The sequence below is a fragment of the Crinia signifera genome, chromosome 6 (genome assembly GCF_055691185.1).
Source record: "Crinia signifera chromosome 6, ASM5569118v1, whole genome shotgun sequence".
NCBI lineage: Eukaryota > Metazoa > Chordata > Amphibia > Anura > Myobatrachidae > Crinia > Crinia signifera.
In genome coordinates, this window is record NC_139222.1 from 139,605,712 (window position 1) to 139,630,373 (window position 24,662).

At 44.1% G+C, this 24,662-nt stretch overlaps 1 protein-coding gene across 9 annotated transcripts; it reads right to left on the reverse strand.

The window, feature by feature from the left end:
- Positions 1–4,580: 4,580 nt before the first annotated feature.
- On the reverse strand, positions 4,581–24,033 carry UBTF (upstream binding transcription factor). Of its 9 annotated transcripts, none has more exons than XM_083147401.1 (20): positions 24,009–24,033; positions 20,506–20,656; positions 19,979–20,154; positions 18,986–19,069; positions 17,364–17,519; positions 17,170–17,234; positions 16,940–17,060; positions 14,148–14,258; positions 12,751–12,884; positions 12,239–12,380; positions 11,593–11,634; positions 11,361–11,474; positions 11,043–11,174; positions 10,792–10,902; positions 9,782–9,870; positions 8,180–8,369; positions 6,987–7,034; positions 6,819–6,887; positions 6,045–6,191; positions 4,581–5,949 (listed from the first exon to the last, which is right to left on the reverse strand). In XM_083147401.1, exons 2-20 carry the CDS (start codon positions 20,561–20,563, stop codon positions 5,848–5,850), a joined length of 2,091 nt encoding a protein of 696 aa, XP_083003527.1. In that variant the 5' UTR covers positions 20,564–20,656; positions 24,009–24,033; the 3' UTR covers positions 4,581–5,847. The 9 variants fall into 9 exon arrangements, with proteins under 9 accessions (XP_083003527.1, XP_083003525.1, XP_083003526.1 ...); XM_083147399.1 differs by lacking the exon at positions 24,009–24,033 and adding an exon at positions 23,861–24,001; XM_083147400.1 differs by lacking the exon at positions 24,009–24,033 and adding an exon at positions 23,853–23,965.
- Positions 24,034–24,662: the final 629 nt, after the last annotated feature.

Below are 24,662 nucleotides of genomic sequence, written 5' to 3' on the forward strand. Positions count from 1 at the left end.
GTCAAATTAAATCTCCATTGCCCCAGTTGCACCTTTTTCTGGAAGCAAAAAGCTAACAATCTCAAAACCTGGAACTAGAGGATTGTAAAACAGTTAAAATTGGGTCTTTTCATAAGCAGTTCAGTCTTCCTTGCCTGCTGGCAAGAAGAGATTTGTGCCTGCATCAGTGATCAGCTATATGTGTCTGAACAGCTATATGTGTCCGATAGCTGCCCTCACCGATAGGATTGGTGAGGGCAGCCGATCGCTGAGCTCTGTAACCCTGGGCATCTGATCTGTAAAGTGAATTCAGATACTGTGAAGCCCTGGGCCTGCAACTCACATTAATGTACAGATCTGATCGTTGGAGCTCACTGATCTTGGGTGCAGGCAGGGCTATTTTTGTGCAGGCTCCAGCAGGAACTGTGGCCCTTTATTCTAGTTCACTCTTTCTGACAAAATATTCCTCAGATGGACAAAACCATGTGCACTGCAGGTGAGGCAGGTGTTACTTGTGCAGAGATAATTAGATTTGGGTGGGGTTTTACACCTGCAGTGCACATGGTTTTGTCCATCTAAGAAATATTTTGTCAGAAAGAGTGAACTAGAATAAGGGCCACAGTTCCTGCTGGAGCCTGCACAAAAATAGCCCTGAGTGCAGGTAAGTGTAAATTGTACTCAAGATGGGTATTTCACAAGGTATTTTCATTAGTTGAATGAACAGTCAATGAAACAGATGATTCTGTGGATATCTTTCCATTTGTATATTGTATGAGGTGTACTATATCTCCCCAGTGTAGTCATATTTACATGGACTATTCCAGCCACCAGTATTTCATGTGTAGTGTGCTGAAGATAGCGGTCTCCACAGGTACCTTTGTGCGAGGGTGATAAACAATCCCTGAAACTGATTATTCTATTATATTTTGCTTATTGTATGTACATAATTTGCACATGTATGATCAAAACTGCATGTATTGCTGATGTTAAACATTGTCAATTATAGTGTACCCAGTATGGCTGTCTCCATTTTAAGATGTTTCCTTTACTGCAAATGTATAATGTTTAGAATCCTTAGAGAAAAGCAATATATAAATATTATTATAATCATTTAAAAAGGTTGGATATACTAAAGCCAAAAATGCTGTAAAAACTCAGAAAATGCAGTAATCTGCATCTTTGCCACATTTCTATATGTATCAAGCTCCAGAATGCTCTTTATGTGGCGTTACCCAATAGGCTTTTCATATTAACCCCTGGAAGAGTTCCAATCATATCCATTCCAGCACTCCCACATCACTGTACATGCGCAGGACTCCTATGTCCTGAACGTGGAAGTCCAGTAATTGCAAAGGGGATGCTGTTAAAATCCCGGCGGTCAGGATCCCGGCGTTCAGAATCCCGACGCCAGAATCCCGACACATTCTCACTCCGTGGGTGTCCACGACACCCCTGGAGGGAGAATAAATTAGTGTGCCGAGCGTAGCGAGGCACCGGGCCCGCTTCGTGGCGAGCCCGCAAGAGGGGGGCGATCCACGTCCCCCCCTTGTCGGCATTTCGGCTGTCGGCATTCTGCACGCCGGGATCCCGACCGCCGGGATTCAGTACTGAATCCTTGCAAAGGATAGCTTTTAACGGGAGAGGTGTGAGATACTTGTACAGGAGCGCGCCTCTTTAACAATATGGAACAAAAATAAACAACCAACCATATACTATTTATAGCAGTGTTAAGACTTGGGCAAATTCAAAGGAAAAGTGTAGTGGCAAGAATCAGTAGATGAAACATCAAGCATAGAGAAAACATCTAGATTTTAAGCAGTAAAGGGAAGGCTTAGAATAAGGTTGCTAGGGGTGAGGGTTAGGCACTAAGAGGGTATGATTAAGGTTAGGCTGTCGGGGGAGGGTTAGGATACTCGTCTACCAGTTGTTGAGATTCTACACCTCAGCATGCCGCTGTTGGTCTTCTGACCACTGGCAGTCAAAGCACCAGGAGATACAGATACCATCTCAATTCAATATGCTGCAGTAAATAGCCAGCATTTTTGTGGATTTTGCTTCATCTGCCTGAAGGCAGCAGAAGAAAATTAGGTACTCTTTACCACCTAGCACGGCGCCCACAATGTCCATCACGGTCATCGGGGGTAAAAAAATCGCGGCCATCGCATGCACTAAAAAAACTGGTGCGACGCGATGCCCGCGATTTCCCATAGGGATCAATGTTAAAAGTGTGATTGGACGCGATTTTACTGTTCAATGCCCGCGATTTTTCCATAGGAAACAATGTTAAATGGGCCACAGAGCCCTAATAGTCCCCCTGAAGTCTGAAATGGCCCCCACAATTGTTAACGCCACCCCACGATCAATGTGAACCCGAAGCGTGGCGAGCACAGCGAGCCCGCGAGGGGCGGCGGTACGCGTCCTCCGACCTTTTCATACCCCCACTATCCACGTCGGCGTGGAGTTGAGAATAGAACAGTGTGGCGAGCGCAGCGAGCCACCGAGACCGAAGCGTGGCGAGAGCAGCGAGCCCCGCGAGGGGACGCGGATACCTTCACAGGTAAACGCGTCTCTTCGCGGGCTTCACAGGTATCCGCGTGCGCTCGCCACGCTTCGGGCTCGGTGGCTCGCCACACTATTCTATTCTCAACTCCACGCCGACGTGGATAGTGGGGGTATGAAAAGGTCGGAGGACGCGTACCGCTGCGCTCGCCACGCTTCGTGGTCACGTTGATCGTGGGGTGGCGTTAACAATTGTGGGGGCTATTTCAGACTTCAGGGGGACTATTAGGGCTCTGTGGCCCATTTAACATTGTTTCCTATGGAAAAATCACGGGCATTGAGGCATTGAACAGTAAAATCACGTCCAATCACACTTTTAACATTGATCCCTATGGGAAATCGCGGGCATGGCGTCGCACCCGGTTTTTTAGTGCATGCGATGACCGCGATGGGCGCCGTGCTAGGTAAAGAGTACCGAAAAGTACTTGATAGTTGTCCCGACAATGCTTGGTATTCCAGATCCATTTTCTACCACACAAAAATCTTTCAGGAGCAATTTTATTGCCCCAGTAGTCTGTTACAGCCATATATTATGCTGCAAGCCAGTGATTCCCAATCGGTGTGCCACAGAACACTTGCAGGGGTGCCCTGGGTTGGTGGTTCAGGACCAATTCAAATTATTTTTGGTCAATGAAAAATAGGCAAAACTAGCGCTCCTGGCTTCTTATAACAGGTGGACAAATAAAAGCGAATTCTGTCCCTCACCACATAACTGAACCTAAGGATGACATATTAAATTAAATAAATTGTGTTTATATTTTTTTTTAAGTACTCAATAATAAACTTTTGGCCTAGGAGTGCCACGAAAAAAACAAAACAAATTGGAAATCTGGGAACCAAATGTTCTGCTCCAGTTCTCAGCTATGCAAAACCAAAGCCAAGCAAAAGTTAATAGAAAAAACAAAACCTATAATCTCATGCAATAGGGACTTTAAAGACCAGATAATAAAAACTACCTATTGTGGTGGTCTAGCTTAGTTTGAGACCTACTTAAAAATGTTTTTTTAATATTGTTGATCAAGAATTAATATTTATTTTAATATTTTCTTGGCGCTTAATTTTTACCTGGCCTGACCATGTTACTTTTTATTCTGGGGTCCGATTTATTCTGGGGTCCGATTTAATTTTACAATTAACAAAAAATAAACATTCAATAATTGTGAAGAAATAAGCAGTTTGTAAACAATATAGTCCTACTTTCTTTACGACGTGTAAAAAGTTATCAATCTTTAATTTAAAAAAAGAAAATAAATGTAACTATAAAGCAGGGTGGATAGCTTATGTGATTCAGTTGTTGTAATACTTCTAATACCACAGTTTGTACAAGAAGCCAAAGCATTCTGTAATTTGTATTTGGGGGTATATGAACACTAAAACCAATCATAATAATAATAATAATAATAATAAAAAAAAAAAAAATAGAATAGAAAAAACAAAAATGCACAAAACACACTAATCCCTAAAGTTTTATTTTTTTCCAGAGAACTGAACAGAAATCTCTTCCCCTCCCCTCCCCTCTTTGTACAAAACAAAAATAATGAGAACGCACGTTTTTTTCTTTAAACTGTCTACACTAAACCAATGAATCGGTTACAAAACACATTTTTTTTTTTAATTTTCACTTTAACCTACAAAAAAAGCATTTGTGTTTTAAATTTTGTCCATATAGGAAAAAAAGGAAGGGTTTATCTCTTCTGTAACGCAGCTCACATCCTATTTTTTTTTTTCATAGTGCTAAAAATGCACTAAAAGTCTTTTGCCACTCACCGTGCGTTCAACTTCACAGTAAGAATCTACATTTCCCCCAAAAAGAGAAAGAATGTTAAGAAAAAAAAAATAAAGTAACTTATAGGGCTTTTTTCAGTTTCTTTTTTTGTTGGTAAAAATGGAGCAGCCCTCCCAAAAAAAAAAAAAGATTTTTTTTTTTCTTTTCTTTTTTAGATGTACATACTAAAACAGGCTGGCTAAAATACGATTTAAGTACAAGCAAGAAATAACCAAATACCTTCCCCCCCTGCATAACCAATTTTTTTTTGGGGGGGGGGGGGGGGGGGGGGGGGGGCAATTGCTAATGAGAATGGTGCCATTTGAATGAATCTCCATAACTCACGTTCCTGAATTGGTCAACTGATTTTTGCATGGTGTTCACACACTACTTAAAAAATAATGTGCATCTGTCACCAATGCATAATGGATCCAGCCATTTAGTGGCCTGAGCCAATGATCCCTTTGTACCTCATGCCTCAGTGGTATCACTAGCGAATGAAAGGATGCATTCTCATGCCTCAAAATGGCTACTTCCACTGTGTGCAGTTAACAGTTGCTCGTTACCTCACAAATATAGATTGTGGCCAGTGATACATACTTGAAATGTTATCCCTCACTGCCCCCTTTTGCCAAGTAGAATGAGAACAGTACTAGAACAAGGAAATTAAAACAGGTAGAGTTTGGAAGAGAGGGAAGAACAAAAGGTATAATGATAAACAAAAACAAGAGGGAGGAACACATGACTTGCCATTATGATAAGGGCAAAACAAAGTGCTCTGGACTTGGTTCTCCTTATATTAAAGTGTTTTTGCCTATAATGAATAATCGGTGTCATAATGGAACCATTTAAATAGTTCGGTGAAATAAATGAAGTCTATAATTTGAAAAAAGTGAATGTCAAGACAGTTGGGGCAATAGTAAGTGGAGGTTCTGGCCTTAGGCAAACACAAAATGAGGAGAAATTATGCAAGCCAACTTTGGGGCAATGGAGGCACATTTAGGACTGCATTTACAGCTGACTTGAACTTGGTGAAGCAGCTATGGCATGATTTACAGAACTAAAAGGGGACACAAAAATAAAAAATAAAGTGTCAGTCTGTAAAAATGCTATTGGAAAGCACAATCTAATTCAAAAGTGTGAGAGAAACGCAAGGTTCATGATGTCGCCACACTCTGTACAGCTTAACTGTATAACATTTTACACGGTGCAAGTCAAACTTGTACATTATCTATGTGGCTAGCTCTCTGAACATGTTAACATATCCCCTTATTATCTACACAAAGGGAGAAATATTCAGAAGAAAGCAGCCAATCAATGCAAGCGTACCTAATGAAACTCTGTGAATAGAAGTCCAGAGCACAAAACGGCTGCACCTACTCTTATCGGTGAGGTCATGGTTTCCTTTTGTATTGATAAGCTGCAGTGTCCTGAATATTAGTTCAGTGCACAAAATGTATGCCTCTAGTGTGTAGGCGATAGGTGTCCTTGAAACAAGTTTGTCCCAGTTTATTGTTCCACTCATCACAACTGGTAGTTCCTTCTCAATTTGAGTCAGAGTCTGAGGACTCTGCTGAGGAAGATGACGACGAGGAGGAACTTGAGCCCGATTCGTTATCTTCATCTTCTTCCTCCTCATCTTCGTTCTGCAGAAGGGAAACAGGAGGATCAATAAATGAAATAGGTTTGTCATTTATTGCAGTGCTGCTACTCCTTATTCAAACACAGTGTAATCGCTCACCTCCTCTGCATCTTCACTGTCATCCTCACTGCTAGAATCTGAAGAGTCCCCATCATCAGATGAGTCTTCTTTATCTTCATCTTCTTCATCATCGTCATCATCGTCGTCGTCATCTTCATCATCGTCGTCGTCATCATCGTCATCATCCTAAATGTAAAATGTGCAAAACAAGTGTCTCACAAACAGCAATGTAAAGTACAGCTTGATCCAGATAGCTACATTGACCCTACATATGGGAACTAAACATGATTAATATATTGTTGGGCCACAGAATACTAAAATCTAGACTAAAAAAAAAAAAAAAAATCTAGCACCACAACATAGCAAATTTCACACTACTGATTTCTGGGCATTTCTAAACGTGAATGAAGCATAATGTGGGAGATAAAAGGTGTGACAATATATAATCCTATGGGGAGTGTTTATGAAAGCTCGGAGAGAGATAAGGTGGACAGATATAAAAGTACCTACCTGTTATTTTTCAAACACAGCCTGTAAGCTGTAAGGCAGAAGTTGATTGGTTGGTACTTTATCATTCCCAATTTTCTCTCTCCCAGCTTTGATAAATACCCTCCCCTATTCTATGAACAAAATAAACCCACACCTTCTATCTAGAATATCGCCCAACAAAGTATAAACTAATAGGGACAACAGATTTTTAAAACTATACATTGTACCACTAGGTACCTCCATTGGTTCTATTTTACCCCTGTTTGGGTCTGAAAACTCCAACACCACCTGCTTCTTATAAAACACATAATGGGGTACACTCACAGATTTAGATTGCACCACTGGTTTAGCTTTTGGGCTGGGTCCTTTGAGTTTTGTTGTACTCTTGCGCTTCTGTCAAATCAAAAGGAAAAAAAAAAGGTGTTACAAGCCAATTTCAACAATTCTCTACCAACGCAGCGAAGACTGCTTCCACCATTCAATAAGACTTACACTTGTTGTCTGCTCTCTGTAAGTTGCGCGGTCTTGAGAGGACAAACTCTGGAAAACAAAAACGGAAGATGATATTTCAGTGCATCCTCATATCTACATACAAGAGAGGTCATTTTTACAATAGTTAATTGATTTGCACAGGTGCCTCAAAATTTGTTGAGCAAAAGGCCAACATATGCAGAGGATATTGATTTATTTTTAACAGGACCTATTTTACCAATATTATACATTCCTGGCACTTGCCGATACACTTCGGTTTGTGAAATCAGATCCAGAGAAGGCACATTTTCAGGGGTGTTCCTTTCTGTGCTGAGCCTTTTCAATGTATGCAAAAGGACCAATTGCTACAGCTTGGAATTGACACATAGGAGGCCTAGGGGACGGATCTGATTTACTCGGAGCGAACAGAGTTTGGCCCCTGCCCCTATTGTCGGGGTTTGCACCTGCGCATTTCTGCACAGGCGCAAACCCTGACTGAGAACGGCCATTGCAATTCACAATGTTTCCTGGGGCATTCTCACAGTGAGGGCCAGGCGTGTGTGGTGGCGGGTTCGGTAGTCGCCCCATGTGAACGTCCAGCATTTCATGGGTGTCCCCATGAAAATGCTGGACATTCAGATGGGACAAGATATGCTGGGCCGTGGCTGCCGCCCGCCCTATCTTCGTTCCGCTGACCGCAAATATAAATCAGTCTCTGACATATTTGCGAAGGCAGGAGAAATCATTCAATGGTGAGAGGAAACGGCATTTGCCAGGGAAGAGTCACAAAGACTTGGTAAGCTGCGAGCTTCGCAGCTTATCGAGCGAACTAGAATCACCCCCTTGTCCTATACTTAGTGAGACACATTTTGCAAATCCAGGATGTGCATTGCGGGAAAGGTGCGATCCTAACCAAACTTTGCTCAATATGGATACTACAGAAGCACAAAACAGCAAAAAATAATACAAACCATTATGCTGTCCACTGAGTCCCCTCCTTCTCCCTCCCCTCCCTCCCTCCCTCTATGGAAAGGCCATACGCTCATGAATAATTACGGAGTCCATAAAAAGTCCGTCTGGTGATAATAGGTAATTTTAAGATCACAATAAGCTTTTGAGTTATAACTCGGTAGAGAATCTCAATAAAATATAATGCTTTTTGTAATATATTATTTGTGAAGAAACAAAACCCCACATGGAGCGCAATGTCACACCTTCATCCATGACTCGAGTTGCACACGGTAGACTTTCTGTTGATCTTCTGCTAACTTCTTATAATAATCTTTCTGACTGGGGGAAATCCGCTGCCAGCGACTTCCAATTTCCACCATACGCTCCTTCAGTGGTAGATGATTCAGTTCTCCATTTGACAGGAGTTCCTGTGAGAACTTCTGGTAACCATTCCTAGATGAATAATCAGGAGAGACTTAACAGTGTGCTGGAATCTAGTGATAAACCCACCCAGGAAATCACAAAAATAAAAATAGAATGGATGGCAAAAGTATATATATATATATATATATATATATATATATATATATATATATATATATATATATATATATATATATATATATATATATTATTCATGCCTGATGAATTTTGATCATGAAGTGCCTCAGTGTCATTGTTTCTATGGAATAGACAAGCTGCAGTCTTTTGACCTTATCTATTTTTAGAGTTCGTCATCGCAAAATAGCTGTCTCCAACCTATATTTACAAATTTGCTAGAAAGTTGGAAAATACCGTATGGTTACATATCAGAAAAGTAATGACTACATTCAATGAAGACTACTTTTGAAGTAAAAGGAAGATAAAAGTAAATAAAATAAAATAAAAAAAAAACACAAGAAAATGTTTACATAATATTTGAACCATCTGCTAGAACAGGTGTGTCAAACACAAGGCCCGCGGGCCAAATCCGGCCCGCCAGACCTCTTCATGTGGCCCGCGCAGCCGCCGCCAGCCTTCACCTTTTATTCTCGATTTCTTTAAACAAAAAAGCCGCCTCTTCAGCGCATGCGCGGCAGCCTACAAGCCAGAGATAGTCTGCCCTCTAGCGCAGTGCTGCCGGTCGTCAACCCCTCCTCTGCTCCCACCTGCTGTATAGGAGCCAGAGAGAGGAAAGAGCAGGTCCGTTGTGGTGAATGGTGCTGCTGCTGTGCGCTCCAGGTCACTTACTGCTGAGTGTGCACTGCACAGTGACCGGGAGCATGCTGCCCCCCACTCCTGGATAGATAGTGCGAGGAGCGCTACTCACAGGAGGGAGGGGGAAATGCGCCTGTGTGAGAGCGCAGCTGTGTCCTTGGTGGTGGAGCAGCGCAGACTAGAGTGGACGCATCAGAGCGGGTAAGTGTCAAACTCTCTGCCTATGTGTGTGTTTGCACTGGCACATTGCAGCCCATCATTAATTGCTGTGTCCCATGATAATAAGCAGACATATGCCCTAAGACTGAGTGCTGCCCCCCTGTGCAGGCAGCGTGTGCCCTAATGCACTGCAGTTCAAAGCAATAGCAGGAGGGAAATGCTACTGCTGAGTATACAATAATTGAATGCAGTGACAATAATTTATGATAATAAAGAGTGGACACATAGTTCTACAGATACAACCGGCCCTTTGAGGGTGACCAAACTGCTGATGCGGCCCCCGATGAATTTGAGTTTGACACCCCTGTGCTAGAAGCTTCAAATAGTGAAATCCTATGTGTGTAAGAAATCTGATTTAAAAAAAAACAAAAAAAAACCCCACAAATAATGTATAGGAAATAAATATGATAGGAACACTGCTAAAATATACTGCCATAATTTAGGCTTACATTGGCGCTTTCTTAGGTTCTCCCAGGAACTTCACTTTCTTCCCAGGGTTTACTGTGGCCGGCGGAGCCCTCATGTCACTAAGCTCTCTCTGGAAGAAAAAGGACCACACAGTGTTAGTAACTAACAACTATCTGCCACAAAAGAAAAAAAAAAGACGCAAGCCACATTTAATTACAACTCTCCTGAGATATTTTCTTTAAAATAAAAAAGGGCCTACAAAAGGAAGAAACAATGCTGGTGAATCATTAAGTTAGTTATGGGACATATCGGTTAATTTTGTCTAAATCTAGAGCCATTAAATTGGCCCACTAACCCTATTGAAAAACTGTAAAAATGATATACCTCTATATCCAAGGAAACACTCAGATCTATTTAATACGTCAGACTCCAATGAGGCAACTTTCTGTTCTGAACAAACCATTGTGCTTGTTGCGTTTTTCTTATTATATAAACTTTATTATATGTTGCCTTAATACAATGGATGTTTTAGTGTGAGAGGGCACAAGGGGAAGTGCTTCATTTTACAGTGGAGTGCATGCTGGATATTACACTATTTATTATATTATAGACATACTAATAGGTATGTATAATGGGTATGTATCAACCTGTCGGGGAGATGCCTGCCGGGCCCTATTCAATGCTGTCTTCCGACAGCATTGAGCAGGGTATCTTGGCAGAATGAGCCCGACATCACAAGCTGTAGGCCTCGCTCTGCCAGGAAGTGACGAGCTGCCGGCTGCAGCTCGCCTCTTCCCGGCCACAACTCGCAGCCACGCCCCCTTCTCGCTCCCCCGCAGGAGGGACATTGAATCCCGCCTGCATGTTCTCGGTCGAGCTCACATTGAATACCCCTCTCAACCTGTGTGTAGCTCTTTCTCGCTAATAACACATTAATTCCCCACCCCATTTTGTATTAGATTCTGCTATATTAACTACTTGGAAAATGGTTATCAAGTACTTAAATCCAATAATTTTATGAAAAAGAGTCACATGGTGCAATGCTTTGTACCTCATATCGCTTCTGGTCTTCAGCTGCTTTTTTAATCCACATGATCTTTTCCTTCTTTTCCATGTTCAGCCAAGTGGCTTCCATACACTTCAGGGCTTTAGCTCGGTCATTCTAAAATGAAAATGTGGGATATACAACAAAAATCAGAACAAAACAAACCAAAAACCACAGCAACGCTGTTCATGTGCTTGTTTACAGAGACCTATAGGCACAGGACACCTTACAGTTTTTAGGTTTTCTTTCCCTCTTACCTTAAACCGTGCAAGGTAGTCCCCAATCACACTCTGCTGCCAAATTTCTTCTGCTGTTTTGGGGGTCTCAGGCAGCTTAGCCCTCTCATCTGTGGCTTTTTTCTTGTTTTGCTGTGCAGGTTTGCTCTTTGGCTATGCAGAAGTGAAAACATAATACAGCATTAAACAGATAAAATAAAAAAAAGGGGGGGGGGGGAACAAAAATGCACAAAATGTTCAAAGTACTTGAAAGAAATAAAATACAACTGAAATAAAAAGGTAAAAGAAGCGATGCTTTAGGTGACTGAGCTGGTGACAAGAGACTAATAACCAGTTCACCTTTGCAGCTTCCAGTGCTGCTAACTTTGACGCTTGACTGGACAGTGCTTTCTTGTTCATGCCTACCATCTTTTCTTCTGCAAGAACCCTCTGCTGCTCCTCTTCTGGGAGACTCTAGAACAAGTAAAATGAAGGAAAAAAAAAAAAACATTAAGCCCTCCAATCAGGTGTCTCTCTCTCCTGCACAGTACTTATCATTTACCTACATGCACTGTTTCCGTAAACAACTCACCTCAAGGAAACGTATTAACTCCACTTCATACTCTTTCTTTTTCTGCAAATATGAAAAAAAAAAAAACAACTGTTGAACTTTGTTTCACACAGCAGACGCTACATTGTTCCCACACTATTGTTCCAGGGCCCACATGTCCATATGGTCTTATCAGATTAGGTATAAAATGAGTTTCAGGGAAAATCAATACATAACAAGGGATACAAAGAGTGCAAATATAACATGATGCTGTTTAATGCGATCCTCACCATCTTTGCCTGAATTTTAGTTGGCCTAGGCTATACACCCACCCCCCATATCTCTAAACTAGCTTGTACATCTTACATGTAAAATCTAAAATACAAACTGGCAATTAAAAAAAGCACATTTTGCACCCACTAGCTTTGAAGCCAGTCTTATATGGGTCAATCCAATTAATAGCTATGTTTCTGCATGCAAATACCACAATTACAGTATAGAATATACAGCGGTTACATTAATGAATGCACTGCTCATTTTGCTTGTCATTCATTAATGTTTAGATGGCCTGGTTGGCTACTTTCTGGAATTGCTGAGGCTTAAATAGGGCTAATGTTTTGGTAGATCATTGCCAAAACAAAAAGAATCGGAAAGTCTAAAATTGGTGATAAAATGAGGGAATATTTACCTGCTCGCACTTCTTGTGATAAGCTTCTTTCTCCTTCTGAGAGAGCAGTTTCCACTGCTGGCTGCAGAGTACCATGCGTTCAGTGCTGGGGACATCCTTCATGTTGGTCATCAGTTCTGCACAGTACATAGAATAGCTGTTCCTGTGTGGAGACAGCATAGTGTTAGCAGGGGAACGCTGATGAATCTTACAACGCACCCATTATTACCCAAAACCTGTGCCTACATTTACTCAACATTGCTAGTGGTGTTGCTGCTACAGAGGAAAAGAAACAAATGCACACTGATCTTGCCACAATATTGGGCTTTTTCCCCAAAAAGAGAGCTGCCCAATGCCAAGACATTTGGGATAGAACAATGGCAAAATGGATGTCCGCACGTCTCGTTCAGACTGGCTCAACATGAGAGTTGAAAAAAGACAGTATGGAATTTTTTCATCTTTTATTGACTGCTTATATCCAGATTTCTACATTTGGTATTAGATTATATAAAAGGTCAAATGCCTTAACTTACGGAGGGGGTTTCGTTGGCCTTCCATCAAATTTATCTTTGAGTTGACGCTCTGCCTTGGTAAGGGTAGGACGGGTGCTGACCTCTTCAGAAATGTTCAACCCTGGATGTTTCTGAATGTACTCTCGCATCACATTCTGTAGGAGTTGGGATAATAAGTCAGTAGACAAACAAACACATTTTTCAATGCCATACCAAACCTGTAAATACAAACTAGCAGGCAGTGATGTTTTCAAGCGACTAATAAGCCTTCAGGCTTATACATAATGTTTTGCAACTTTTACCACACTACCTTATCAGGCTATCATCTGTACTTTAAAGTTTTGTATTTTAATTTGTCCATCCGCTGGGGGACAGTGTATTACCATGGGGTGATGGGGTATAGAGAGGGGTGCAGGGAGCTTGGGCACTTTAAACCTTTTATGACCTATTGTATGTTATTGGTGTATCCCAGCGACAACTCTGGTTAACCAGACGTATGGGTCCGGACCGTTTGCGGTGGCGGCTGCATCACTTCACATGCAGGCGCTGCAATAGTAAAAAAAAACGGTTTGTCCGGTGACTACCTTTGCAGCTAGGCTGCACAGGCAGGTGGTACCCTCTAGATCAGGGGTGAGCAATAAGCAACCTTCCAGTTGTTGATGAGCTACACATCCCAGCATGCCTTGCCTTAGGTTTTCTATTTGTCCATGCTGAAACTGATGCAAGGCATGTTGGGATGTGTAGTTCACCAACAGCTGGTGGGCCACTTATTACCCAACCCTACTGTAGGTGCTAGCACTTTGCCATCTAGCAATTGCAAAAATGTCAAATGGCATCAGAGCGTAAACTGGCATGTGGGGCGCTTGCTAGTGGAAGGAGGTGAAATTTTGAGACTTCTTGCAGGAGACTTGTACTCATGCTGAATTAGGCACCATATTTGATAAGAGGGATTCCCTTCTCTTGCTCTGTACCCGGCCCTGTCCTTTGCGGCCTTGTTAGAAGAGATGGAAGTTTTCCAGCAGCCAGTGGAATATAGGAGGGGGACAGAGCTATCAGCTATCTGCCTGTAAATTTAAAGTGCCCAAAGCTCCCGGTACCACACTCTATACCCCATGGCAATCACTACAAGAACATAATTTAACATAACTACATTACTTTCACTTCCCTTGAATATGGCACACATATGCATTGAAAACATCCATATTCAGATAGCAGTTTTGGGTTTAATCATTTTAGGTATGAGAATAAACACAATTGTAAAGTGCAACAGAATTTGCGGCACTATATAATAAACTGTAAATAAATAGTGAAATACTAGAAAAGGATGAAAAGCATTGAGAGAGCATGGAAAAATAAAAACATGGTAATGTTGCAGGTATACACCTTTCTGCCAATCCCATATTGTACAACAAATGTACCTCATATAGCTTGCGCTGTTCCAGTGCTTTGTGGATCCATTTTAGACGCTTCTTATCGGGGAGTTGAGACCACTGTTTTCCTAACGCATCCTTAATATCCTTTACACTGGCCTGGAAACAGAGAAGAAGAAAGGCTCATACGCATGTGCAGGGCCGCTGTGCGGACGCCTTCGCCGACTTGCGCAGTCACCTAAGGCGTTCTCAAAGGGCGGGGGGACTGAAGGTGGTCAAGAGGATGGCATCCAGCAATTTATGATAATTCCATTGGGTACACGGTCAGGCCGATGCCTGCTGGGGGCAGGTGTCTGGCATCACAGGACATCAGCCGTCCATTCCGTTCTCTAAGCCGCACATATAGGTCAGCCAAAACTGCGACCATCAAATAATTTTTTTTCTTCCCCCCATCAATAGTTTTTATTGAAAATTTTATTCAGTTAACCACGGAAGGGGAAAGGATACAGAAAAAAAAATATGAGAGGGGGAGAGGCAAGTCCGAATATAATAAATTAGAAAAAAAGTTTAAACTGTAATACACAAAGCAGAGTACACAACTTGGCTTTCAAACAGCAAGGCTAGGCGAGTACAGGAGTAAAGCAAACCGCTCTATACAGTTAATTGGATTAGTTTGGTCCATGCATTGAATCAAGCCCTTCCCTAGAAGTGGAGTATTCATGCCAACTAAACCATTTGGCTTTTGAAGAGTTGGCCTTTAAAGAATGAGGTAAATCTGCGGTTCCATTTGGTATGCATTATGTATTTTTCGGATAATATTCGCTAGGGGCTTGGGTTTTTTCCAATTCTGTCCTATCGATGCTCTAGTGGCTATTAGTATATGTCCAAGGACGTAGCTGGCTGTGGTGGGAATAGCCTTGGGATATATTTTCGGAGAAGGGCTAATGAAGGGGACATTGGGATAGGTATTCTCAGGATCTTAGAAGCTAATGTAAATACGTCTCTCCATAGTTGGTGAATCATGGGGCAGGACCAGAAGATATGGAAGCGATCACCTTTCTCTGCACAGTCTCTCCAACAGTACCTGGAGACTGATGGACAGATCTTGTGTAGCTTGGCTGGCGTGAAGTAGTTACCAGTTGCAATCCTAGACATGATATCAGGGGGTGGTAGGAGCAGTGGACCGAGGAGCCAAGTGAGCTTGTTATCCAGTGGACAATGCGATTCTAAGAGAAGAGCTCTGTAGGGGGTAGTTTATAGCGAGATTGTAGTGTCGAGAAAGGGGTAATCCTGATACCATCTACCAAATCTGCAATACTAGCAATACCTCGGGAGATCCAGCCAGAGTCATGTCTGGGATTATAGCCGAGAGGGCCCTTAGTGATAGGGATCGAGTGGGTAGGGAGATCTTCTTTTAAAGAAAATCAAGACCTCATCCCATGCTTTCAATGAATTTTTGATCGCACTGGGAACATCATAGGCTAGTGGCCTTTGTTGAGCTGGGATCCACAGTAAATCAAGTAAGTGGAGGCGGGGATACATCTATCTCTCCAGGTCTACCCAGTCGCAGGTCACTAAGCTCGCCAATTGGTACCTCCACAAATCTGGCACCAGCAAGCCACCCAGTCTCCTACATCTAGTCAAGTCGTGAATATGCTATTCTGGGAGGCTTCTTCTTCTTCCAAATATATTTAAGAATAATTTAATGTATTTGACTGATAACCTTCTGGGGAACTAGATATGGTATCGAGAGAAAAAGATACACCAACTTTGGAAGGATAGACATTTTAAATGCAGCTACCATGAGACCTCTAGAAGCATCCACCTCTTTAATAGTTGGTCTATTTGAGCTATAAGTGGTTTATAATTGAGATCTACAGTCGAGGAAAGGTCATTAGGGATGCGAATGCCAAGATATACTATAGAATCTGATCTCCAATTGTATTTATAGATTAGTTTAAACCATCAAATGATTTTTGCCCCTATGCTCATGTGCAAATGGATGTTTATGCTAAACATCCATTCACAATACGGTGGGGATTTTTGCACGGGAGGCGGGCATTCACTCGCCCGGCGCGTTAGAGGGCTCACTAAGCAGCGTAAATTCGCTGCTTAGCAAGTCAACATGAATCAGGCCCTTATTGCAGTGTTAGAGGCCGGATTCCGACATCCCTTCGCCATACACAAAGTACTGGGCACTACACTGTAGAAACATATAGGGCCTTATTCTAGTTCACTCTGACAAAATCTTTCTTATATGGACAAAACCATGTGCACTGCAGGTGGGGCAGATGTAACATGTGCAGAGAGAATTAGATTTGGGTGGGGCTTTACTTCAAAGTGAGATCTCTATTGCAGTGTAAAAATAAAGCAGCCAGTATTTACCCTGCACAGAAACAAAATAACTCACCCAAATCTAATTCTCTCTGCACATTTTACATCTGCCCCCCTGCAGTGCACATGGTTTTGTCCATAAGAAGGATTTTGTCAGAAAGAGTGAACTAGAATAAGGCCCATAGTGTTCCATTTCTAACACTGTACAATGTGGTCTTGGAGCTAAGAACTGAACAAAACAGTCCCTGTGCCTCAGTATGGACTAAGGGTCAAGAAACCATGGTGTATGATCAGCTGCCATGTTTAATGCCGGTTTTACAAATTGCCATTCAGAAATATGATATTTCCAGAATTTAAGGTTTTATAGTGCCCATCAGTACAAAAGATTGTTTAAGGTTGGTCACCAAAAGCAATCAAAAAAAAATCAAAAAGGACAATATAATGCAAAGTAAATGTGATACATGGACAACATGGCATGATTTGTGATGTACTTTATCTGCACTTACTTCAGGCTTTAGTTTGAGATAGACCTTCTTCTCATGGTTGAGCCACAGCTGCTGGGGGGTTTTAGGTTTTTCTGGGACATCAGATTTCTTTGCTGTCTGCACAAGATCGGGATGTTCTTCTCTGAAGACATAAAAGGATAATCAAGGGTTAAAAAAAAAAAATCTAAATTAAAAAAAACAAAATAAATGACATTCTTTACTGCCAAGAAACATAACTAAACATTAGTCACCTAAATCTGGTCATGTTCCTCTCAAAATCCTGCTTCTCTCTCTGGAAATCATCAATGTATTTATTCTGGAAAGAAAATAGGACATCTGGGGTCAGGCTAGGCGGCAGCAAATCCTTCATTTTTTATTTCTGTCCTTTGTACGCAACCTCCCCACTTCTCTTGTAGTCATCATACACAGGTATCGGATACTGTACCTTTTTTTTCTCTGGAAGCTCTTTATACTTTTTGGAAAGAATCTTGGTTAGGTCCAAGTTGCTCATTTCTGGATGTAACTTTGCATATTTTGCTCTCTTCTCCATAAAGAAGCGGAAATAGGGCGTCAGGGGCTTCTTGGGAAATTCAGGATGTTTCTGGAGAGTGTGACAGACAATATGTTTCAAGTTTATATAGACTGTAAGCTCCACTGGGGCAGGGACTGATGTGAATGTTCAAATATTCTCTGTAAAGCGCTGCAGAATTTGTGTGTGCTATATAAGAAACTTAAAAAATAAATAAGTTACTAATCCCTACTCCTTGATAGAAAGGCAATATTGGAGTTTAACTCAGCTGTAGACATTAAAGCGACCAACGCAGGTCAGCTGTAGTAACTCCTGCACTGCATGCATGGAATTATGGGCCCAATTCAGGACAGACACAATAGGTGCTTTGGTTAATACCAATGCTTAGTTGAATTCTCAGTGTGCAAGTCCCACTATACTGTTGTGCCCCCGGACGCAGCACCGCTTCGGGGATGAGATGGTGACCATTATCCAAAATGGAGGCATGTCATCTGCATTATGTAGGAGTACCAAAGCCAGCGACTGCTTTTTCTAATGCAGGTTTACTGGTCTCAGCAGCAGAGATGTGGCAGCTATTCTGAGAACTATAATAAGTTCAGAACAGGTCTATTCTGAGAAACCTTAGGGGTACTCAGATAGCCAATGTCTCCCGATGGTTGCTATGGTGATAAGATGCTGCATCTCCGGGCACAGCAACAGCTCATAGAAGCTAAAAGTGGTTGTCTTTTTAATGAGAGAAGCAGTAACTGTTCGATTAGCGTCCATTGCTGCATCAGCCCCTATATGAGTAAATTCATCCATATGCATCTAATGTGACTACTCCCAGCATGTATTTAAAAAAAGAAAAAAAGAAAGAAGAGACCCTGTATATTTAGAGTAGCAATTACAAATAGGCCTTTTAAAGGTATGTTTGACTAGGTACAATTCACCTTATTATATTTCACCTTTAACTGAGCAAGGATAAATCAATCTCCAGACCACTAGAGGTCTCACAACAGCACTAAATATTTGGAGATATGGGCGTGCTGATCTTCTGGGAGGTTTTAACTGGTCCTATTGAGTGATTATACTAGTTACACCAGGGCTTCACGAGACAGGACCAGAGTCGGGGAATAGAGGCAACCAGGGTGCCACAGGTGTTTAGATAGTGAAAGGAACGGAGCCCTGAATATTCCATGTAATAAAGTATGACTCCTAGCAAACTAATGCAAGATTTACCCTAATACTCCTTTGTTTTGTTCTTATATCCACAATGATTTGCCTATCTTTGTTTGGTGTGAAGCCATTACACACAGAGAAAGCTCAGCACTCTTTTGCAGGTATATGTTATAATGGGAGGTATTCAGCAAGTCCCAATATTTCCAACAGTCGGAAATATCGGAAATCTTCAATAAGAATAGGTCAAATTAGCATTTTAAGTTGAAACTGCATGGGTGCAAATAAGGCTGAAAATGGCTGTATTAAATAGGTTGTGCTGATATTTTCGACAGGTGGTAATATCAGCACACAATGAATACCCCCAAAATAGCAATACATACCTTCAGTTTCTTTCCTTTGTATGGGTTCTTTACGTGTTCCTCTGCGTCCAGAATCAACTCTGTAAGTGTTCGAAATTTTCTGATCTGCAGGCAATATTGTATTAGTTGACTACATGCAAACAGTTCAATAATAGTCATCACCGCTACTTACAACACCCTTCAAATTGTCCCAAAGTTTTTTTTCCCCTTGTCCTTGTGTGCACTCGTGTAAATGTGGTCATATTTATTAAAGAAAAGTGCTATATAAACATTATTATTATAGTTCTCAATGTACACAGTATTAAAGATAATGGGGGAATTCAATATATAATGATGTGCCGCCACCACCTCGATATCCTCCAGCACACAGCATCATCTACTTTGGTAAATATATTTTAGAATTAGAACATATATTATTGGTAAGTATGTGTGCTAAACTGATCAGGAGGAGCCTTACAGCCTTCACTAAGGATTGAAATCCTACCCAATGATTTTAGATGTAGGCTTGCTATTTGCGATTCCTAATGCCATCTGCTGTAGTACCCAGTATGATCCATTAGATGGCATCAAGTTGTTTAATGCAGTTTATGACAAAATAATTATTTACTCTCAAACACTCAGCATTTACGTATACAGCTGTTAGTTCTACTTCCACATAAATAGAAGCCATATTTTAGGAAAGCTTCTTCAGTATGCCACACTTCTATTTCTTATTTTTCTTTAGAACCCCAAGCTATGCTACACGACAAAAATATGCAATACATAAGCTGTTCAAATGGTTACGATAAGATTATTAGAAATGACATCCCATGTCCATATAAGGGCCTTGCCTAGCACTTTTTACAATTCTATGCAAGCTGGGCACATTCAATGGGACTGCTAGGATACATAACTTCCATTAGGATTGTGTGAATTCCTTTTATTATACAAAAAAATGAGACAACTAGAGCACTTGCATAATGCAGAACAATCACAAATGTTGCTACTATATGGGATTGGTTTTGCGTTTCTCACCTCATATGAAATCTCAATCCACTTTCGACGACACATTACGCCAGTGTAATTCTTAAAGGCAAGTTTATCCCAGTCCAAATGGGACTCTGTGGTCTTATACTTTGTGTTGTCCTGGGCAGGCAATGTGGTCTTCATAGTTTCAATGAGGGTAAGCATATCCTCTTGGGACCACAGGTCTGAGCAGAATGAAAGAAAAACATGAACACTGAATCAGAATTTACCAAGTGAATTAGGTCTATAGTCTTACAGGAAGATTCAATTAAATGCGAGCAATGAGTGGTTGGCACATGGCTTAAAAACCACAGATGCAAACCTGAAAGTCCATATGACTATGCACCAATTCAATCATAAGTATAAATGTAAGAAACATCCCATCTCAAGTATGATTGTGTATTAGCCCTTTAACATAGAAAACCTAATTACCGGGTCAAACATTCCCCAACCAACTCATCACTCTGTTTAAAGGTTAAACAGGAGTGGGAAGGAGACAGGTGGAACTAGGTAGGGCCAGGCTACAGTATACTAACCTTGATCGCTCGGGGCAGTCATGCTGGTCTGTGTTTGTCCCCCAGCTGCTCCGTTCATCCTCTGCAGGGCAGATCCTTTGGCAGCAGTTCAGGAGACTGTGAGAGGGCAAAACAGGGGCAATCTATGGAACACACTGCTCACCAAAAGCTTCTGTAAGCAAAAGACAAAAACCATATATAAACCCCTCTAGTGAACAATCTCATTAGCCTTCCCCACAAGGGATACTTGGGGGCAGATTCAATCACGTAAGGAAAGTCTTAAGGCCCCCATACACTAGCCGATTTTGGTCAGATTTCAGCCAGATCAGTCGGATCTGGCCGAAATCGGACCAAAATCGTCCTGGTTGTGATGTCCCCTCAGATCCGATGCGCGGTCCCGTGCGCATCGGATCTGCGTCGGGTGGTCGGACCTGCTGCACGTCCGACCACCCGACTTGGGACCTAGTGGGGCGGCACTGCTGCGGTAGAGGGAGCAGGGGGGGCTGGGGACGCTGCGGGGGACACAACTGGCAACTGGCAGGTCAGATTAAACATGCAGCATAAAAAGATGCAAGCAGAATGTGCTCGCAGTAGTAGTCAGATAAACCCGCAAATGAATGCGCAGAACAGTCATTTTACATATAGTCAATCACATAAGTAAATATTCACAACATGGGATATACTAATCTACTATTAAGTAAACTAGTAATAACATCGAACAAAAATCAACTTTTACTAATATATATATATTTTTTTTATGTGTGTGCCCATACACTATACACATGGGTTGACGGGGGCCCCATGTTGAGTGAGGTGCTTAAGCACAGATCGCTGCACCTGCGATGTGTGTTGAGCAGTGTTTTTGCCTTTGCTGATAGGTGATCTAAGCAAGATAGACAGTGCATGCACGGTCTATCTTTGTGGGTGATGGCAATGCGTGGGACCGCAAATTGCCATAGCTAAAGGGTGTACACACGGAGTAATCAGTGCTTCTTTTCTAAAGGAAATAGCCTCTAATACACCATATTCCTTGATTTGAAACCATGATAGTATTTGCATTCTTTTGAATAATATCAACTTTACAAAAAGGGTTATGCGGTAAGGGTGTTTTAAAAGTGGAGGGGGCCCAGTGTGCACACTCCAGGTGGGCCAGAGCCTATTACACATGTGCAGGTCTTCGGAAACATGGCGCCCTCCATGATTTGGAGACAAAATCCCTAAAATAATGTGGCTGGAGTGATGCATGACTCCGGAAAGGTAAATAAAATATGGGTGCAGCGGCCTGTGTGCACATTGTACCCATTATAAAACACCACTGGTAAATTGATATTAACCATTATCTGTTAGCCATCATTTATGTACATTACATGCTATAGAATGATAGATTCTGATTGGTTGCATCTTAACATGTGCTCTTTAGGTTTGTTCAGGAAATAGATTATATCCAGATAATAGAATCTGATTAATAATGTTCATAAAATGCATAGCTAAGCAGTATACTGGGATTATGCTCAAAGCTTTTGTTACACGTGACACGTGTACGGCCATCAGGGCACAGCGACACACAGGGAACGCTCTCATCCCGCATGGCGCTCCCACGCACATACATGCGGGCAGTGGACGGAGGGGATGGCCGTGTGGCAGGGTGCTGGCTGCGCTGCCTCTGGCGGAGATTCCTGTGTTGGGCAGGGGCTGCTCTGGCCGGTTAATTTATACCCCCAAGGGTAGACATAGGTCACCGATCCTCCCGGACTCTGCCTGCAGGGGGCTCCCGCCGCCTCTCCCCGCCCAGCACCGGGAGGGGACGACGGGATCCGGAAAGCAGATGCGTGGGGAGGGACTGCAGTCTCCTGCTGACCGGGGACGGTCACACGGTGTAGTCGGCGCAGTGGCAGGGATTCCCCGGCGTACATTGGGCCGGACTCGGAGCCGCCAACGCACAGAACGGGCACACCGACCTCCCGTCCCCGCCACCCCACGCACATATCCCGCCTCCTCACACACTGGCTCCCCGGGCGATGACCCCCGGTAATGTAACACTGGTTTGGGGGAAGCCGAGACGTTAGAGACCGCTCCTAGCCCCGCAACATGAACATCCGTCGTCACCCCGGGAAACCCGCAGCTTTCGTACCCCGACCTTCCTGCCCCGGGATCCCGCCGCTGTCCTACTCCCCGTCTGCGACACCCTCCTCCTGCCCCAGGCTTCTCGGGCACCGATGCCCGCAGCCTCGTACTGACCGATCCGTAGCCCGCTGAGGCCATCCGTCCTTGTTTGTGCTGTATTCGCGGCTACTGCTCCCCGTGCCCGGTCACCCGCGTCTCACCTGCCCCACGTGTCTTCCCGGGCCGACCGCAACCTCGCATCTCCCCGGCTCACACGCACGCGGAGCCCGCCTGCCCTACCTCGTGGTGCCCCCATCCCCCCGAAGCCTCGCTCCCGCTCCCCCCGCCGGGCATCATCCCCCTCACCTCCGATGCTAACGGCCTCCTGGCGTCGGATGCGTGTGTGCCCGGCCACCTGGTGCTCAGCTCTCACAGCTCCTTCTCCCCAGCAGCACAACCAGCTGTCCGGCCTCACCTTCCGGCTGCAGGGAGGAGGAGGAGCCCGGGACTCGCTGCAGAGCGACCTCACCAGACCCGCCTCGGAACTAGCAGCCTCGCCGAGAAAAACAAGAGGCTCCCGGGGCTGGGAGGAGACCCGCGGGCACCCCTCACCCGGCGGCGCACAAGCCCCGATCGTTCAGCAGAGGGAGAGTACGATCTCCCGTCGCCCGATCCGGGGTAACACCGGGCAGGCGCTTAATGATCGCTTAGATAAATGTGGAAATTGGGCGATCGGATGGGAAAACTCGGTAGCGGGGCGAGGCGGGGAGAGTGACCGGGATCAGGCGCCTGTGAGCCGGGTACGGTGAGCCGCGCACACCCGCTCCCTGGAGGTGACCTCGGTGAGATGCTTCCCCGGCTTCCAAGCAGTTGCCACCCCGCCCTCCGGTGTGTGGAAGCTCAGGGTCGGGTGTAGGGCTATGAAGAAGGGGGTGATGCAGGCAATGTGCCCCGGTTTCCCTCGTCCGAGAGCCGGCTGCGGCAGCAGCACTTACCCCGATCCGTCCTCACGGAGACAAAGCTGCAGCCGGAGCTCCGCGTCCGGATCTAGGAGACAAAGCAGCTGCAGCAGCCCCTGGGTAATGGCGAGCTCCAGGGGAGGGGGGGCGCTGCCTGCTCCTTCTCCCCGCCCAGCGTCGCTGCAGCAGCAGCGGGCAGACAGAGCGCGGGGAGCCGCCTCCTCCTCCTCCCGCTGCTGCTCCCTACACAACCCGGCAGGGGGGCCCCGCCAGCTCCGGGGGGCTTATGGAGCCCTCACTACCCACCTACCCACCGGTGTGCGGCTCTGAAAGCTCAATCTCACGTCTACTCGGAAGCGTCGCTTGAATGACGGCCAGCTCTGCAGCGCTGTCCCGGGCGTGGACTAGACCCAGTCCCCGCAGAGAGCTCGCACTTCCCCCCGCCTCCATAGCTCTCCTTGCCTTTGCAGTCTTCCAATCAGCCGGGCTCCCTCCATCCTCGCTCTGCAACAGGCTCCAGCTGGTGCCCATAACCCTCCCTCCCTGCCTGCCTTCCATCCATCCTCTCCCGCTCACCCCACACACCCAGCACAGAGAGGGGACCTGGTGTCAGGGCAGAGGCGCAGCGTTACTGCTGCCAGAGCCTCCGCGGGAAGGGAGAAGCCATTTAATAAGTGGTGTTGCTGCGGATTCGCTTCACTGGCAGCGCTCAGGCACGGGGAGAGCCATGATGAGGATTATATTCCTCCTATATATATATTGGTGTTCTCTCCCCGCTGCTGCCTCCTGGGCTATATGGGGCTTTTTAATCTATTTTTTTCCTTCTCGACTCCACCTTTGTTGTTCAAAGCGTCAGCGAATGAGAACCAATCATGTGAGGAGATTAGCATGGGATGGAGAGGAGTAACAATGAGCACTAATGGGCAGGTTCGGGAAAGGAGTGCTGACTGCTGAGTAGTAGGCAGGAGACTGGCTGCTATGTGCTGTGTGCACCCTGTCTCACCCACATCACTCACCCCCAGCAGCAGCAGGTGCCTCCTGTACAGTGACAGGCGCAGGGCCTGCACGGAAGTCACTGGCTGCAGACCTAGCAACAGCAGGTAGCACAGGTTCTAG

Excerpts from the sequence above, each read along its gene's own strand:
- UBTF (XM_083147401.1), bottom strand. The coding sequence starts at position 20,563 with ATGAACGGAGCAGCTGGGGGACAAACACAGACCAGCATGACTGCCCCG. Across the intron at positions 17,520-18,985 it reads ACAAAGGAAAGAAACTGAAG|AAACATCCTGAATTTCCCAA; the intron begins GTATGTATTGCT and ends CACACTCTCCAG. Across the intron at positions 17,235-17,363 it reads AGCTTCCAGAGAAAAAAAAG|AATAAATACATTGATGATTT; the intron begins GTACAGTATCCG and ends TTTTCTTTCCAG.